A 17,800-nucleotide genomic window follows, 5' to 3' on the forward strand; every position below is an offset into this window, starting at 1 on the left:
AGACCCTACAGCTGCACTAAATCTAAAGACTGCGGATAAGTAGCCTATCAGAGTGTGGCGTTTTTGTTAAGATGTATTGCATCTTCACAGCAAGTGACAGGCGCCCTGCCTTAAATAAAGCCTGACAACGAAATAAAAAGTTGCCTCAATGATGTATCTCTTTGTGGCTGCTTTAAATCACACTGGAAGGAGCAAAAAAAATGGACTTTTCTTCCCACTTTGCCCCTTTGGTGTCCTTCTTCCTCCGTGTTTACGTCTAAAATAAAACCCCTCCAGTCTGTGGCGTTCACTGCTGAGCACAAAAGGCGTCCCTAATCCCAGGGCTGAATATGCATGACGCCGCGCACTGCTGTGGGTTGCTCGCAGTTTAATAGTTTCAGCACCGCGTTAGGGAACAGCGCCATACGCCGCTGAGGCTCAGCTGCAGCTGGTACCGAGCTGCTCTTTGACGGCAAACCGGCGCAGTTTGACAGGCCGAGCCGGAGAAAGAGCCCTTTTATCTGTAATCAAATCATCTGCCCCGAGGTTGCCAGTGAGGTTTCCCCTTTCCTCCCCTGAAGATACCAAGATGTTGTAAAAGCTTTCACTTTGGTGCCCTGCAAAAGAGGGAGAAGGCTGAGGATGGAGCAGGAGAGGGAGAGATTGACACAAGCATGTTGTATCTGGACACATATTTACGCACAATTTTGCGCGTAAAGTTGATCTCCTGTCCATGTCGTTGCGCACAAGAAAACAAAAATATGAGAGAAGGATGTGCGTGTGGAAGGTGGTATGTGTACACTTTAATCTGGAGTTACTCAAGCACAACGTGGACTAAACCCACCCTCAAATCCACAGACCCACGCACGGACACGGGCTGCATATTTACAGCAGACAGAAATTCGGTCCGGCGCAGCCCTCGAGGAGAAGACGCGCACACACTCATACAGAGGAGAGGGATGGAGGGGGTGAGGAGGAGGAGAGAGAGGAAGAGGGTGAGGGAGCGAGGAGAGAGAGAGGGAGAGGGAGAGAGCGTGTTTCTCAGAAAGAATCTGAACCACTTCAGCACCGCCTGCGCAGGAGCCAGATAATAACTAACAGGACCCGCTCTGGATGGATTTAGCGTCCCTCCCACCTCGCTCCGCCGAATTCCATTCACAAGACAGGTGATTGTAAAGCCAATCAATAGAGAGGAGAGGAGGAGGAAGGGGGAGAAAAAGAAGGGTCAGATGTTTTCCCTTTGCTGTCCTCTTCGACACCTGCGAGAGCTTTTCCCCTTTTCTTCAACTCAGACTGGGGTGTCTTGGCTGAGGCTGCGCACACTTTCCAGACTGGACTGAGAAAAAGACGGAGAAAGGAGGGGTAAGAGAGGGAGTAAACGGGAGAGAGAAAGAGTGTGAAACAGAGACTGGATGGATCCCCGTCTTCCTCTGGCACTCCACAGGCGCTCATTCATTTATTTGAGCCTGGCCGACGACAGCATGCCAAACGCGGAGTCCAGCGGCTCAGCTCGGTCAGTATAGCTCCCCCCTTCTCCCCATCTGTCTCCACTTCTCACATCACAGGTGTCCCACAGAGCGATTGTCCTTTTTTTTCCTTTCTTCCCCTCCTCTCATGCAGACTTCCACACAGAGGACAGGAGTGACGCGTACTCCGTCACCGTTTCCTTACCTGCGCAGCATCCGCGCCAAGATTCCAACTCGGGCGCCCCAGCGTCGACACCGAGGACCGGCGTTTTGAAGGAAAAGCCCGCTTCATGGGCCCCAAACCTCGTGAGGGCCCCGGAATGGCGTGCAGCGCGTGTTACTACCTGGTTATCAGCTCCACACACCTGAGCAATGGACACTTTCGGCGCGTCAAGGGGGTCTTCAGGGGACCTCTGTGTCCAGCTGCAAGCAGCGATTCCCCGGTAAGAGAACATGAAGGTGTTTATGCGTAATAGTGTGTTTACGTGGAGCTTGTAAGGAAGAAGCCCAAGTGTGGTCGTTCTCCTCACTTTTTTTTGGAGAGCAAAGTTAAGAAATGTGCTTTTTAGAAGAAGTTCCTCACAAGTATAGTGAGGTAAGTGTGTGTGTGGAAACTGTGGGTACAGCAAAGAGATAAAAATAAATAAATCAAAAACCCAGCAGACCCTGTCACGCTGTCATACTGTAAGGAGGAGGTGAATATTTTTGGAGAGGTCGGTAATTTCTTTTCCTGAGTCTTTTTTGATGGAAGACAGTAGATGTGAATATTTTAAACTGAGGAGAAATTGTGTATCCAAGCATGAAACCGTTGTCTAAATGCCTCTTTCTTCTCCATCTCTGGGCTATGGGGATTAAATTGCATTAGTTCTTTGACTGGGAGATGAGTTGCCTGGATTCAAATGTGCCTAATTACCTGTGAGAGTATTTGTTGGGTTTGTGCTGTAGTGAGAGAAAGACTGAGAGAAGGACCTATCCAGGCTTATAGGATAACTCCCTGACCTTTTCCTGGTGCACATGGTCCCTTTGTGCCACCAAAATGCCATTTAGTTGCAAACCGTCTCTCAGTTTGTGTGCACTTGCTGTGTATTTTGGGGTTTGTGTGCAGACAGAAAGAGAGGGAACCAAAGCAAAGGAAATGAGAGTACATGTAAATATGTACATGATATTTTGGACTACAGGGTGCTTTGTGTATCCGTGACTGTGTGTGTGTGTGTGCTGGAGATCCAGGAGCAGCTCGGAGGGTCTCTGGTAATCACACATTATTCATGAGCTCTTAATGTGAGACGAGACAAACTGGCGGAGCTGATGACAAGTTTGATGAGAAAGGAGGAAAGGAGCAGCTGGTATGTGTGTGTTAGTGTGTCGAGTGTGTAGTCTGTGTGTGTGTGTGTGTGTGTGTGTGTGTGTGTGTGTGTGTGTGTGTGTGTGTGTGTGTGTGTGTTTTCATGCTCAAGTCATTACCAGTCTGTCATGTTCGGCCCGCATTCGCTGTGTGATGGGAATGAGCGAACAGCGTTGAGCAGCACAGACTGGAGGAGATGCTGCGAAGAGTCGCATATATTCTTGCACAACTTGCACACAAACTCACTCGAACGCACACACACACACACACACACACACACACACACACACACACACACACACACACAGAGAGAAATTTTCTCCAGACTCTTTAGATGCTCGGTACATCTCTCAGTTTCTACAAATTAGTGCATCCCTTTTTAAATTTGATCATTTCTATCACCTGTCTGAGCCCCTTCATCTTCACGTAGAATCATCAAATGCTCACTTTTTAATTGCTCCTGCAACAAGTTTAGTCTCAGGAGAAAAAAAAGCTCAATTTCTCAGAAAAAGTCTCATTTGGATTCATGTGAAGCTTGCTGACTAAATTAAAGAGCCCATATAATGACATTTGGGCTTTTCCTTCAGTGTGTTATATCTTTTTCTGTGCACGTAAAAGACCTGAAAACTTACAAACTTCGCACCCAAGGAAGTTATTCTCTCCTACAGAAAAAAACTGCTCTTTAATTGCATTAAACGCTTTCAAGTCCAGGCTTTTTTGCTGTTACTTATGTACATCAACGTGTAACACATTTGCATAACGCTGGCCTTGCAGCTAACTTGGCCCTTAAACAAGGAATTGCATTATTTTTCGATGGAGCTGCTTTTGCTAGCTCGACATCCCTACAACCAGAGATGTAGAGTTGAGGTGTGTAACCAACATTGCCTCGCTGTTGTCAGGCCAGCTGACCAATCACAACAGACTGAGCTTTACATTTAACAAGCTAAAGTGGAGCGTTTTGAGCACATTATGAGATGAGGTGTTGCAGCCATGTACAGTATTAGAGCTGATTTGCTGCATCTTCGACAACGTTGATGCTCAGAATGATTTCACGTCAGTATTTTTAGTCAACTCATGCTTTTTTCTTTAGCTTCAATTCATTAAAACAAATGTTTTTTCTTGAGCATCACTGCACTGTTGTTCCATTATTGGTCGACCGCTACAGTTTTTGACAATGGCAGCAGCAGAGTCCAACTCAAACTAGTAGAAAAGTTTCCCCTGAAGAGAAACACACAGGAGGAACTTAACATCTGTTCACTTCTCTCCTGCTCTCTGTGCTCACTTATAGTGTATTTTATTACAACCAAATTCCCTATATAGCTGTTTTCATTTACATATTTTTCTGTTTTTGCTGTCAGATGAGTGTAAAATAAAGACTGAAATGCTGCTCATTAAGACTCCGTGTTCATGGTGCTGCATCACTAAACTCCTGATTTTATAACAATAAACTCATCTGACAAACTCACCAAACACACGAGTTAAAGACGACAGCTGTGCAAGTGAACATATTTTTGTAACATCTGAAGCTGCTACCAAAGTCAGGGAACAATTACAAAAACAGGAGAAAGGGAGTTGGTTTAGCTGCTCTGTGCTTTTTTGATAGAAACTTGAATATCTTTTGGAGTTGCACTACTGACTGACTGTCTGTGAAGCTGGTACACAAACCTGTGAATGTGCATCTATATCACTAAGTATATCTACATTTTAGACTAATGAAAGCTGCATTTTCTGCACTTTTTTGAAGCTTAGCCTGTTATAAAGATTTATTTGAAGCTTGTTTGGGATAAGAGATCAATTGCACTGTACCATGTCTTCAATTTTTGTCAAACCCTCCAAAAAAATCAGACCCAAATCTGTCAGTAGCAGATAGTTATTTGTATTGAAAAATGTCATAAAAGTTGCCATCAAATGTATAGTTGAAGCTGTTGGTCAGTTAGTCAATGTTCTCTGACTGCCAAAAAAATATTCTGCAAAATCAGCTGTTTTGATTTTGACAGAGCTGATTTTTATTTTGCTGTATCATTGTAAACTTCTTATCAAAACAAACGATTAAAGGTGTCACTGTGGACTCTGAGAAATAGCAAATGGAGTTTTTGCACATTTTTAAAAGTTATTTTTAGATACAAGACAATTGATTGAATAATCAAATAACTGATAATCAGGTTTATTGATAGTAATAATTGTAGTTTTAGCTCTAATCAAATGTTTTCAAGTCCACATGTTCCTGTTTAGGGATGTTGACCCCAGGGTTTGAAAGGCATTTTGTCTTTTTTTAAATGCCAAAATTACAGCATTTACCAGATCCAGAAACTGTAAAACAGATATTTCATCAACACCATTTTATTCTCCAAGTCTCATTCAAAAACAAAAAAATCTGTGCTCCTCATTACAGCGGAGAAGCCATGACTGAGTGAGCTGCAAACAGAATTCATGTGACAAAAATTCAGGGATTTTTAGGTTGAACTGCAGGTTGTGTTTACACAGAGCATAGAGAAGATGACAGGAGAAACTGAGAGAAAACCAAAAACATACTTCATCAATAATATGAATGCAGCATGGCTCAGAAACGTATTCAAAGGAGCAAGTCTTTGGGAAGACACAATCAGCATAGTGAAACATGTTTCTTGAGTTGATGTAGGATGTGAGACAGGATGTGGAGCCTCTGTTTTTTTCCAGTATTGGTAACACTTGTGGGGAAAATTTTGAACTTTCTTTTTTATGATTTATAACTTAAAAGCTTTGTTATACTGCACAAAAGAAGTGTCTTAGTTCTCTTTACTTCTAGCCAAGGTTGAGCTGTTTCCACAGAGGTGCAGGACTTTATATTGTTTTGAAAAATGAGCCAACAGTGAGGAAAAATGTGACACGAGCAACAAACAGCTTAGGGTTTGGAGGGTTAAATTAAGAAACCTTCAACTTTAGACTATTTTACATTGAATATTCCAAATATATTGAGTATTACATGAAAAAAGACATTTATTACTAGAAAAGCAGACAAATGTTACTTGGCTTGTACAATTTACAGTGAGGCTGTCAAAGTTAGACTTATTGAAAGAAAAAAATCTCCCTGGTGCACTCAAGTGCCCAGGAAAAATTGTAATGCTGTATTCAATTGCGTGACTCAATCAACTCCAGCTTTGCATCATATCAACAGGTCTTTTTTTAGTAATAGCATTAACAACATCCTGCAGTCAGAGATGACAGTGTGACAGTGGGTTGGCACGTACAACTCCAAGTCCATGAAACTGAAACTTTAAGTGGAATTCAACAACCATCACTTTCATTTGCACCCGTGATTTTCCTGCTTTTACATGACAGAATGTCTCCGGCGGAAAACGCCTAGGATTATAATTACAGTTACATTGAACCGTCAAATCAGATCCGACACTGAAAATTAGGAGTCTGTGCAGCCGTACTGTGTAAAACCTTCAAACATGATCAGAAAAGAAGAAATGCCATCAAAGCGGAGCGTGAGCGGTAGTGGCCCTGAAGAATCCCTTTTTAACGGGAACATCTATAGTTGATTCATTCTCAGAAAAGCCCTGAATCCATACCGGCTTCAGCGTCCTACAGGCTCAACTGTGGCTGACATCTGCGTGGAAAGAGGCCAGTAAAAATAGAAATATGGTGAATACATATGACTCTCCAAGCTGTGTTTTTCAAGTGTTATTCATGGTAGAAAGGACATTGTTTCCCTCCAAGGCCATGTCCGAACTAATATAGAAAAATCCACATGTGGAAAGTTTCCAGTGTTGCAAAGTGCTGGCTGTGGAGGTACAGAAGGTCAAAAGATAAAAAGAGAAGACTTTCAGATTCATCCATAATACTGTAGACGTGACGCGATATATGAGCCTGTCAGCATGATAAACAGTCTGGTCAAGCAGTTCAGAAGCGACCCCATGCGTCAGGTGAAACTCAGTCCTTCGGGTTCACGTCTCTTCAAGGCGGTCAAACCTGCTGAGATGCATCTTTTCGCTGCTGTCCGTCCCATTGGAAGCCACGGCAGCCGTCCAGCCAGCACAACAACAGCTAGCTCCTCTTTGATTTGGCTTAGATCAGTGGAGTACAAAGGGTTTTACCGCTGGGATTTGTCAGGGGCAACTTCTTTTGTCTCTGCTTTGATAAGGCGTTGCGGAATTAAGAAAACATTGGGTGCCAGCGAGCGCCGCCTCAACACACAAGTCTCCCTCCACAACAAATCCCCTTGTGTTTGTTAGGAGCCGCTCGGTTTTGTTTAGCTTCCCTGCGGTGTGCTGTGGTCTGTCTAGATTAGGATTTTGCTCATTACTACTTTATCACCGCTAATTAGTCATCGCAATAGGTCTCTCGGACGTGTCTAACTTCTGGATCCTGCGCGTACACTGTATTAGTGCTTAATCATCACTGGTGAGACATTCTTCAAACTCTCATTAACACTTCAAAGGTTTTTTTGTTCTCGGTGTCGGCATGGAGAGAGGACAGGAGGAGAGGCGGAGCAGGGAAAAGGTGTGTGCACGGAGGCCTCATGCAGTTCAGATGGATCCACACCTTCCATCTCTTTCAGTTGTCTGAAAACCCTCAAATCCATTCCTCTTTTCCTGCACAGTCCCTCCAGAGCTCCTCCTCTGCAGGAGAGCGTAGCCTTGCATGGGTGCATACTTAGCTGCTCATCCACCGAGGACCACTTTGATGTATATTTCACTGCCGTTGCAGGAAACAGATGAATCGCCTGCTATACAGCACAGTGTCAAAGTGAGTGCAAATGCGCCAGCAAGTGTGTTTGAATGTGCATTGTGTGTGTGTGTGTGTGTGTGTGTGAGTGTGTGTGAGTGACTCTGCTTTTTGCACCCTCGTGTTTTCATTGATTCCGCAGGGAGCTGAACAGTGTTTATGTAAATGAGGTGGCATTTAAACATATGCCCCGAACAATTACCTATAAACAACTATTTAGCTGCACAGAAAAGCTGCAGCGTTTCAGAGTGACTCAAGTAGTTAGCCGTGGATATTAAGCCATCATGAGGGGACGGAGGCGAGATGAGGCGACTGGGTTTTGCCATTAGAGGCGCCGGTTCGCTCGTGGATGTAAACACAATACCCAGGTGTCGAACCCAGCTGGTATCGAGACGGTAATAGCCTCTTGACATTCATAAAGTTCAGCAAATATCACCAAGAAAGAGATTAGCTAAATGTGATTCTGGGATAAAGAAGTGTTGCAGTTCAAGCTTAACCCTCTGAAACCGAAGCAGGTTCAAGGCATATTGACGCTTTTTTTAGTCACTGTAGGCTCATTTTCCACTGCAGTATAACGTCCTGCACTTCCATACAAACAGAGCAACCATGAAGAAGTAGAAACAACTCAGAAATGCAGTTTCACATTCTTGATAATGTGCATATCAGACCAATGTCACATTTTAAAGAAATCTGCCATTGACAGAATTACTGTGTTACATTGATCATAAAAGCCAAGTAACTGTTGGTAGTTTCGCTAGTACTATACCTGCGTTTTTTCATGTGAGCAGTCCAAAAGTACATAAAATTCAATGTAAAGTAGTCTAAAGTTGAAGGTTTCCTGATTTAACCCTCTGAACTCCAAGCAGGTTCTGTTATTTTCAAATATCACATTTTTCTTTACTATGAGCTCATTTTTCATAGCAAAATAAAGTCCTGCATCTCTACAGAAACTGCACAACCATGACTAGAAGTAGAGGAAACTCAGAAATGTCTTCTGTGGATCATTACAAAGGTTTAATGCCAGAAATGATATAAAAAAAGGGTGAAAAAAGAAAGATGAGTTTCTTTGAATAATTTAGAAAACATTTTATAAACCTGGAATTGCCCACAGGTGATACTAATACTGGAAAACAACTGTAACTCTACCCAGTATAGTTATTTAACTACTTTGATTTTTCATTTGTTCTCTTCCTTTTTGTACCTCCTTTCTGTGTAAACACTACATGTAGTTCAACCCAATTCAACTGAAAATCCCTAAATGTTTCCTATGTGGCTGTTAGTCACAGCTGAGTGACTCATGGCTTCACAATTGTGCCTAGAAGTGCAGAATTTTTTACTTGTTTTCACTCCGCCAAGGAACGCGGTGGAGTTATGTGACCACTGGCGTACGTGAATCCTTCCTTCCTTCCTTCCTTCCTTCCTTCCTTCTATGCACAACATTACTCAAAAACAGACTAACAGATCTGGATTAAATTTTCAGGGAAGGTCAGAAATGACACAAGGACCAACTGATTAGATTTTGGCAGTGATGCGGCTTATAGTCTAGATCCACTGATTTCTTGAGGATTTCCCATTGCGAGATTGCGGTAGGCACAGCATCACCGTAACTATGACAACAAGTGAACACTACCAGCTGCCTGCTGACGATCACATGATTGCCATCCTACTACAAATCGACAGGGACTTATCTGTCGGAAATGAAATTAGGAAGTTGATAAAATTGTGGAGTTGTTTCCGAGTCCCATCAATTTACAGTGGTTACTACATATTTAGGTCATGCGATTCGTTACCCGTACATAACATATACCTGCATAACACACACCTGCGCTCAGTGCAAGGTCATTTTTCATTAAAGATTTCATCCGTCGGATATGATACAAAGACTGGACAGCCTTGGCGGAGTACTGCACTCTTGTTTGAGTGCTTTTCTTGTTTACAAAGTATAGTTACTTGAACGTCTTTATTTTTGGCAGTTTTTTGAATTAAAAAAAAATAGAATAAAATGAGTTTAAGCTTAGATTGTTTGGTGTCCCAATGGTTGACATTGGAAAGTTGAAAATCTGAAAATTCCATCTTCTTTTGTAGATTCTAGTACTGATAAATGGTGCAGTTTTGGCCATTTTTTTAAAAAAAGACAGCATGCCTTTCGAACCTCATTGTGGATTTTGTGGGATTTAGAGGGATAAGACTATGTTGGATGCCTTTGCCAGTGATACACAGGATGAGAAAGGTTGCAAACTACTTTACCCAGCTTTTGTCTTTTTGTTTTTTTTTTTTTAATTTTCAATGTGTATGCAATCCCCTGCTTTATCAGCTCGATCACTGTAGAATGATTCATTCTTTCCAAATAGAATTTTTCCAAGTTATCTGGTTAAAAAGGATTTTTTTCATATTGTAATATACAAGGGTACTCCAAAACACAGAATTTTATTTATTTATTTTTTTTTTTTTACAGAATCTCATTACTGTAATTAGTTTATTTTTGACAGTTTTTTGAATAAAAAACGCAGAATAAATGGATTTTAAGCTTAGATTTGATTAAGTTCTCCAATTGGTGACATCGGAAAGTTGAAAAACCAACAGTTCTGTCGGTTTTCATAGTTGGCTGTTCTGATAAATGGTGCAGTTTTGGAGAGTTTAAAAAAAACGACAACATGCCTTTTAAAACCTCCAGTGGATTTTGGGGGGTTTAGAGGTTTAAAAGGGTTAAAAGCTTTGGAGTTGTCGAGTCTTGTGTCGCACCGTTTCCGCCGCTGCAGTCGCTCGCATTCATAAAGTGTAATGTTAATGCACACGTACTCACGCAGCAGCTCAGCCATTAGGCCTGGTGGAGCAGTTTGAGAGGGAGCAGGTGAGTGCTGCTGAATGCTAAAGTCCTGTATGACTGGACCGTTCCTGCTGACCGCTGCAAAGTGCTCCCACTGATCACCGCTAATGTCCTCCATCACAGTTTACACTCCGCAGAGAGAGAGTGTGTGTTCGCTGCAAGTGTGTGTGCTGTGGGGAAAGGTGGATAATTGGGACAGATGGGTGAGATAGGATGAAGAGAAAGAGGAGGGAACGGGGGGAGAACGAGACAGTTGGCATCGATTTTAACACTCTCTCAAGCCTTTATTGACGTTTCATTTAGCTAATGAATTCATTAGCGCTTCATAGCATAATAACCTCTACTTGATAACCAGGATGGTTCCACCGGGGGGGAGGAAAATGTGACTGTGTTGAGCCGCTGTTTTCTGACTTTTCCCAAACTCGCTCTCAGCTTTCTTTGCTCATTTCACTCCTCCACCTCTTTTCTTTCTGCCTCGCAAGTTTTTTCCTTTCCCCTCACTGTTTGTTTGTGCTGCATTGTGTAACTTGTAAATGAACCCGGTGTTTGAGGCGACATAACCTGCCAGTCTCTTGACAACAGCGCAGCACGCCCTCAAGAGTGGAGACAAAGAGGGAGGTGCATATTCATCTCCACCTATGTATAGGTGTCTTTGTGCTCGGTGATGCATGTGAGATGATCTTTATTCGATTTCCCTGACAACTGGAGTGCTTGTGTAGTGGAAAAACAAGCAACCTTGACTTGAATTTGACACCCATTTGAACTTAGAAAAAAAAAAGATTTCGATCATAAAAAGGGCGATGTTGCACCCAGAGGAGCGATGTTTCCAAAGCCCTCCATTTGGACTAAAAGTTGTGTCAGACTTTAAGAAGCCGCTGTTTGAATTGGAATCATTTATTCATGTGTGTTTGTATGTCTGACGGCTGCCAGGGCAGGACTGTGAGGATGTCTGCGGGGCTGAGTTGACCTGAACGGGGCTCCATGGTGGGCGTGAGCGAGCACGTCTGGAGGGTATAGAGTGGGTTCAGTGTTTGGTAATAGTTATGATAATGCAACAGCGAAGGGCCGCTTGTGTTGATTTAAACACTTTATCACGAGAGCATCTTAAAAGCGCACATTTTCTGGCGTTTCGATGCCATGTTGTGATGTTGGGGCTGCAGGCACAGCAGATGGCCAACCTCTCATTTTGTATATTACCTTGGGACAGATGTTTGTCTGTGTGGTCATTAGTGAGCAGCATCAGATAATCACCTGGAGACACACCGGCACATAAACACACACTCACATACAATTAGTGAGCATTTGATAATTACTGGATGTTTGATGAACCATCTGGAACACCAGCTCAGCCGGAAACTCAAAACAGCATCATACAAGGGGGAAAAAAATTAAAAATCATAGCTATCAGAAGAGTATCATTGCCCAAGTTGTGAAAAAAGAAGAATAGCAAGATGACAGGTGAGAGATGAAGAGATGAAAGTGTTTTTGTGGCGCAGTCATTAGGATTTCGTGTCTCATTCAGCCTTTTTTTAAATTCTCTTGAAGCAGTTTTTCCTGCATCGTGCAGATCTGCCTTTAAACTATGGTCTACCTTCTATCTCTTTCTCCAGCCGGTGCCTTTGCTCTCATCCTCCTCTCCCTGACACTCCTCTCATCTCCCGCTCCTATTGCTTTTCATCTCATCTCTGCAGCCCATTCATTTTTTAGCAGGTCAAAGGTTCAACTGTTTGGGCCTTTGAATTTTATATATATGTGTGTGTGTGTGTGTGTGTGTGTGTGTGTGTGTGTGTGTGTGTGTGTGTGTGTGTGTGTGTGTGTGTGTGTGTGTGTGTGTGTGTGTGTGTGTGTGTGTGTGTGTGTGTGTGTGTGGTATACCTGTACAGGTACACCACACACACACACACACACGCACACACCTATATAGGTGTTTGTGTGGGTGATGGGAGTAATATTGCAGTTGCAATATTGCAGAAAAATCCTTGAAGGAATGAAAGAGAAGATGGGCTGTGCTTTATTTGATGGTCAGTTTTTCTGCTTTTCAATAACCTGCTTTCTGCCCCGTCCGTTCTCCGCTGCTCTGCGTGGATTTCATGTCGGAGCGGATGCAGTTACGGCTCCATTAAACACACTGGGATGTGCCTTCCTGCACATGTGTGTGTGCATTGCACATATTTGCACCTGTGTGCTTGAATGCTCGCTCGTGTCTCAGTGGCTGACATGCAGGCCAGGGTTAAGAGCAGCTCAGACAAATTAATTATCTCTCCTCTGGAGGAGAGATGACTCAGTGAAAGAGAGGCTGTGAACCAGCACCTCCTGGTTGAGCAGAAGCCCAGGAATTACTCCCAGCCTGACAGGAGACCAAGAGGCTCCTTTCTGAATAAAGCAACTGGAAATTTCATTCTCAGCTTGATCTTCACATCAGATTTTTTTTCTTCCCTTTCACTTTTCATGTGCATAAGGACGATTTATAAAAATAACTCCGGCTGAAAGAAGTCGAACAGGCACTTTGCATATATAGATCAAAGTGGCAGAGGAATTTTAATGCATATGAACAAGTTTTACTTCCCTGAATTCATTGACGTAAGATCAAGGCTTTCATGTTTTGCATTGCGGTGCCCTGCACAGAATAGGCTGTTATTGGTGCATACTGCACTGCTGGGAACCGCAATGCACTCACACAGATCGCTTTAAGTCACAGCCTGAGTTATGAGGACTGACAGACTTACAATATTATTCATAACGTATTATTTATGACATATATAAACCGCGTTTCAGTGGCACAATATATTGTTGCAGCATCAACATTGAGAAGTGCAATATGACGCAGGACATCATGCACCAACTTTTTTTCTGCTTGATACAAAAAGAAAATTCACAGTTTTCATTTTTCATGACTTAGGTCTTTCTGTTTAGAACATCATTTACTCCAATTTGAAGGTTCTTGTAAGTTTTTTTTTTTTTTTTTTTTTAAACTTTCTTCACAAGACATTGAGTTTGCTGATTCACAGGCTCCACAAGTGCAGTAAAATGAAGAAGAAACAGCAGAGAAACACTGAAAAGGAGGATATGTTTGCAAAAAGAAATCAGCTGTACAGAAATATTTATGCTACAGAAATATTTGGCCTACAAGGTTAAACTCTGGGTTCTCATTTTTGCTCTGATGGCATTATTTAAAAGTTTATGCAAGCTGCAATATGTTGCTCTTACAGGTGTGATATATAGGCAAGTTGTCCATGTACAGGATGTACATGCATGTTTTAGATAAGACTGTTTTATACATGAATGCCTGATTCTGTGCTTATAGCTGCATGTTTTTTGTTGAACAGAGCTGTAAAATTTCCACATCTGCCCAAGCTCCTTTGGTTACAGTAAGGTATATCTTATCTTGAGTTGAGTTAAGCAGCTCCATCTTACAATTGTTGCCACCAACTATTCTAACTGATTAGTTTTACCCTTTAAATCAGCCCCACAAAGTTCTGTATGATGAGTGCAAAGCCACATCTGAATGTTATCCAAAGTAAAAACTGTGTTGGATACCTTTGCCAGTGTTGTATCATTTGAGAAATGTTGCAAGTGCTGTTAGTTCTGTTTTTCGATGCCTGTGCAATCCCCTTTTAATCATCTCAGTCTTTGTAGAATGATTCCTTCTTTCCAAACTGAATTTTTCAAGTTATCTGGTGAAAATTCCTCTATTTTTTATATTGTAATACACAAAGGAACTTTAAAAAGTTCTTAATCTCACATGGAAACATGGGGTGTAAGTCCTATTTCTGGCATAACTGTATACTGTAAAGCCTCATATCAAGGTCCACAAAAACTTGAATGTTTGAAGCATTCGAATAAATAAGGAGAGGAAAGTTTCAAGGTGGCTGCTGTTGCTCCAGGACAATGCATCCGTCCAGACAGCGCAAGTGGGAGAAGCAGCCAAATGTGGTTTTGTAATGTTGCCTCATTAACTTTTCTGACCCGATCTGCACTGTCTGACTTTTATCTGTTTCCCAAACTGGGCTCCTACTTGTGTGGCTGCCATTTTCAGAGTGATGTTGAAGTCATGCGTGCTGTTGAGGAGAATCTGGAGGCTCAAGATGTGACGTTCTTCCACGAAAGTGATAGCAAACCTTGACCACTGGTGGACCCAAGTGCATTGAAGTTAAAATGCAGAGAGTGTGATGAAAAATAATGCAAGAACAATCTTTTTCCTGTGACGTTTTCTGGTGAGGCCGAGAACTTTTTTAAGTACCTCATATATCTAGTGTAGATGATGATGATTCTTTATTGTCATGATGGTGTGTGGTAGTGCAAGGAATCTTTGCCTGAAGTGTTTTGGAATTTACATCTTTTTCAGTGTCTTCTTTGACATGAAAAACTCTTAAAAATACTACCATAGCATGAAAAAGAAACTTGAATACAAGCATTTTTGCAGAGGCTTTCATGTTTCTGCTGCCTCAGCCACCTTCTCTTACCCCTGGCTTCTCACCTTTGCGTCTGACCTCTGACAGACAGCACTGTGTAAAAACAGAAAAGAAAAAGTGTCAGTGTGAAGGTCAAGGACCCAACGAGATGAAAAGGGCATCATTGAGCTATTATCTTTCTAAAATCTCTTTGTACCTGGTGTGTCTGCGCAGATTAAGTCAGCACAAGCAGGGCAAAAAAATACATGCACTAATATAATAACCCTGTGTGTGTTTTCATGTGGGTTCATTCTGGTGCTCTCTCATGTTTATGTATCACAGCAGATAGGACCTGCTAGGACATTCTGATAGCACCGGGTCGGTCATGCATCAGTAACAATGCATCAAATTATATCAGACTTACCTCCACCGGCAGCGCGATGCCATGATGCGCACACTAATAATTCATGCCGTTTGCTTCAACCGGTCTTCCTATCAGCTGTGATGGAGAAAACAACCGGCTGCAATTATCATGAGCAGTAGCATTCCTGTGTTTAGCAGGTTGGAGATGCCAGGCTGCTTAGCTTAGCGCCGTGCAGAAATGTCCTGGCTGCACGCTGCCAGGATTGCAGGATCACAGTGGTCTGCAAGAAGCCTCCAGCTAGCAGCCACCAGGCGTTGGCCAACTCCTTCACATGGGCAGGGTGCCTGCTTCCTCTGTCTGTTTGTGTATGTATGTTTGGCATGATTTGCACGTTCTTTTCTTTTTTTTCGCTCGAGTCTGCTACGGGGCCTCCTTCCCCTCGCTGTGAGGTATATTCTTACCCTGTGGTACGGGATTAGTCACAACAGTGAATGGGGGGAGGCAGGGAAAGCAGCGGGAGGGGAGGAGAACAGAGGGACAGGAGAAGGAGAGGAGAGGAAACCCCATAAAGATGTGAAGGAATGTGTGGGAGGATTGTGCCTGCATGCCATGGGTACTCATCAATTTCCCTAAGATTCGCCACTTTTTCCTCTGCCATAAAACCCAGAGGCGAGAAGTAAACATCAACTCTGTGAGATCTGCTTCCCTCCCTGTCATTCCTCCGGTTTCACTCCCTTCTGTTGGATTACATATGCTAAACATGTCCGGTAAAAGAGGAGACAAATGCACCGTGAGGTCCGGGGGAACATACTGTCTTTCATCTATGCAGCTGCTGAACAGCATAAGCCTCGGTTCTGAATGTTGCATTTGACTCCAGGTATGACAGAAATGTGTGTTGTTGTTTTTTTTTTTTTTTTTTTTTGCTTTGAATTAAAAAATATAATAATAATTTAAAAAATGAGGCATGAACATCACAGAGCGAACGTGTTTGGCTGCACGTGGGTGTGTGTTTGTGTTTATGTGCAAGCGTGTGAAAAACAGCAGCGTGTGATTTATGCAAATGAGTGTCATCGGCCGAGGAGGAGGCAGAATTCCCAGGTCTGATGAGTGGCTTAATGATTCATCAGCCTGGCTGAGGCAGGCATCAATAATGGATGACAGAGTGGGTCATGCAGGATTGCTCGCCCCTTGATTAAAGTGCTCCGCAGCTAAACGCCTCACTTCCTCCCTCTTCTTCACCTGACCTAAAACACACAAAAAATAAAAAATGTGCCGAGTGTCATGCATGTCTTCACACACACACACCTTTTTTTTTTCTTTTTATTATTCCCCTCTCAATCTCTTTCTGCACAGCTTAATGTCATCTCACCTCTCACATGGTTAATAAGCTCTCATCCCCTTCCTCATCTCTTCACTCTGTTTCTTTGGTCTTAATCCAATCAGCGGAAGAGGACGAGAAAAGGGGCAGAAAGAGAGAAGAAGAAGAAGAAGAAGAAGAAGCAGGAGAGCAGCGTGGGAGAAAAGAAGCCACAAATGAATGCTTTATGATTCGTACAGAAATGGAACCTTTCTCTCCGGAGATAAGACGGGAGCATAAATGTTCTTTCTCTGTTCGCTCCGCACACAGAGCAGAAGTTCTTCCTCCCGTCTCTGGCTGTAAGCTGCATGTGGGTGTTTGTGTGACAGGACAAATCTCTGTCTATTAGGAGACATAAACCTCTAAACCCCGAGCTACACGGCCATACATACTAATGCAGCCATACAGAGGGCTGCAGAGAAGTTAAGAATGATAGCGAGGACGCCCGGAGAACTACGTGGAGAGCCGAAGAGATGGAAGGATGAGGCCTGGCGGGATTTCAATCCAGCACAAGGGTCTTAGCTGCTGAAAAAAAAACCCCACCAAACTTGACTGATGTGCACAACAGAGGAAAACTCGCCGCCCCTCAAACGGTTAATTTGGCATCATTAGCCATCCGTCCGCTCACTTGTGTAATGTCTCCACAAACCAACCACACAAAGCCAACCAATGCCAGTCCTGGAAAGCTTCAGAAGAATCCACAATCGTACACGGCAGAAAGAGAGCAATCACTCCTCAATTCACCGACGCCAGCGGCCCTCCCTCACCTCACCCGTCCTCACCCCCGTCATCCGCAAGAGTTTCTCAGTGGGTGAGACTTAGCGGAGCATTAACAGTAGCGTGTAATCTTCAATCAAATTAATCCTGTTCTTTAAAATCTGTCACTTCCTCCAAACTGATTACCTTCATCTTCTTAACTTGTCACCGGCTCTAATCTGTATCATCACACTCTGACAGACTGCGGTTCCGGTTTTGATCACTTTAGCTGATAGAGTCGATCCTCTTTGAAGCAGTCAGTCAAGTGCCGACAGGAAAATGACAGACAGCACATGTGGAGTGTCTGACGTACTGTATATATGTGTGTGTGTGTGTGTGTGTGTTGGCGTGCCACTATACTGTAGAGACACTGCAACATTGCAATATTTTGTTGTTCATTGAAACATGTTGGGTCATTCCATCTCAAATCAGCAAATTTTTAGAGCGATTTCTGCTCAACAAGCTTTGATTTGCGTGAGTTTGTTTTTCTATCGCGTGCATAAAGATGCTTGTGAAATTTTAGCTTGACATAGCGAATACTTTTCAAGATTTCGAGCATTTATTTTTTTTTTGCATATTGACACTTGAAGGTTTGAGCATCAGTAAAA

General features: G+C 42.9%; 1 protein-coding gene across 2 annotated transcripts in view; it reads left to right on the forward strand.

The window, feature by feature from the left end:
* The first annotated feature begins 957 nt into the window (after window positions 1–957).
* LOC111573146 (G patch domain-containing protein 8) overlaps window positions 958–17,800 on the forward strand; it is a 58,299-nt gene continuing 41,456 nt past the window's right edge. The window contains exons 1-2 of one of the 2 annotated variants that reach the window (XM_035951390.2): window positions 958–1,492; window positions 1,600–1,888. In XM_035951390.2, coding sequence (XP_035807283.2) covers window positions 1,736–1,888 — 153 coding nt within the window. In that variant the 5' untranslated portion in view covers window positions 958–1,492; window positions 1,600–1,735. Of the gene's footprint in view, window positions 1,889–17,800 lie in introns of both variants that reach the window. The other variant, XM_055013974.1, reaches the window with a different exon arrangement.

Source organism: Amphiprion ocellaris, chromosome 9, assembly GCF_022539595.1.
Source record: "Amphiprion ocellaris isolate individual 3 ecotype Okinawa chromosome 9, ASM2253959v1, whole genome shotgun sequence".
In the NCBI taxonomy this organism is placed as follows: Eukaryota; Metazoa; Chordata; class Actinopteri; family Pomacentridae; genus Amphiprion; species Amphiprion ocellaris.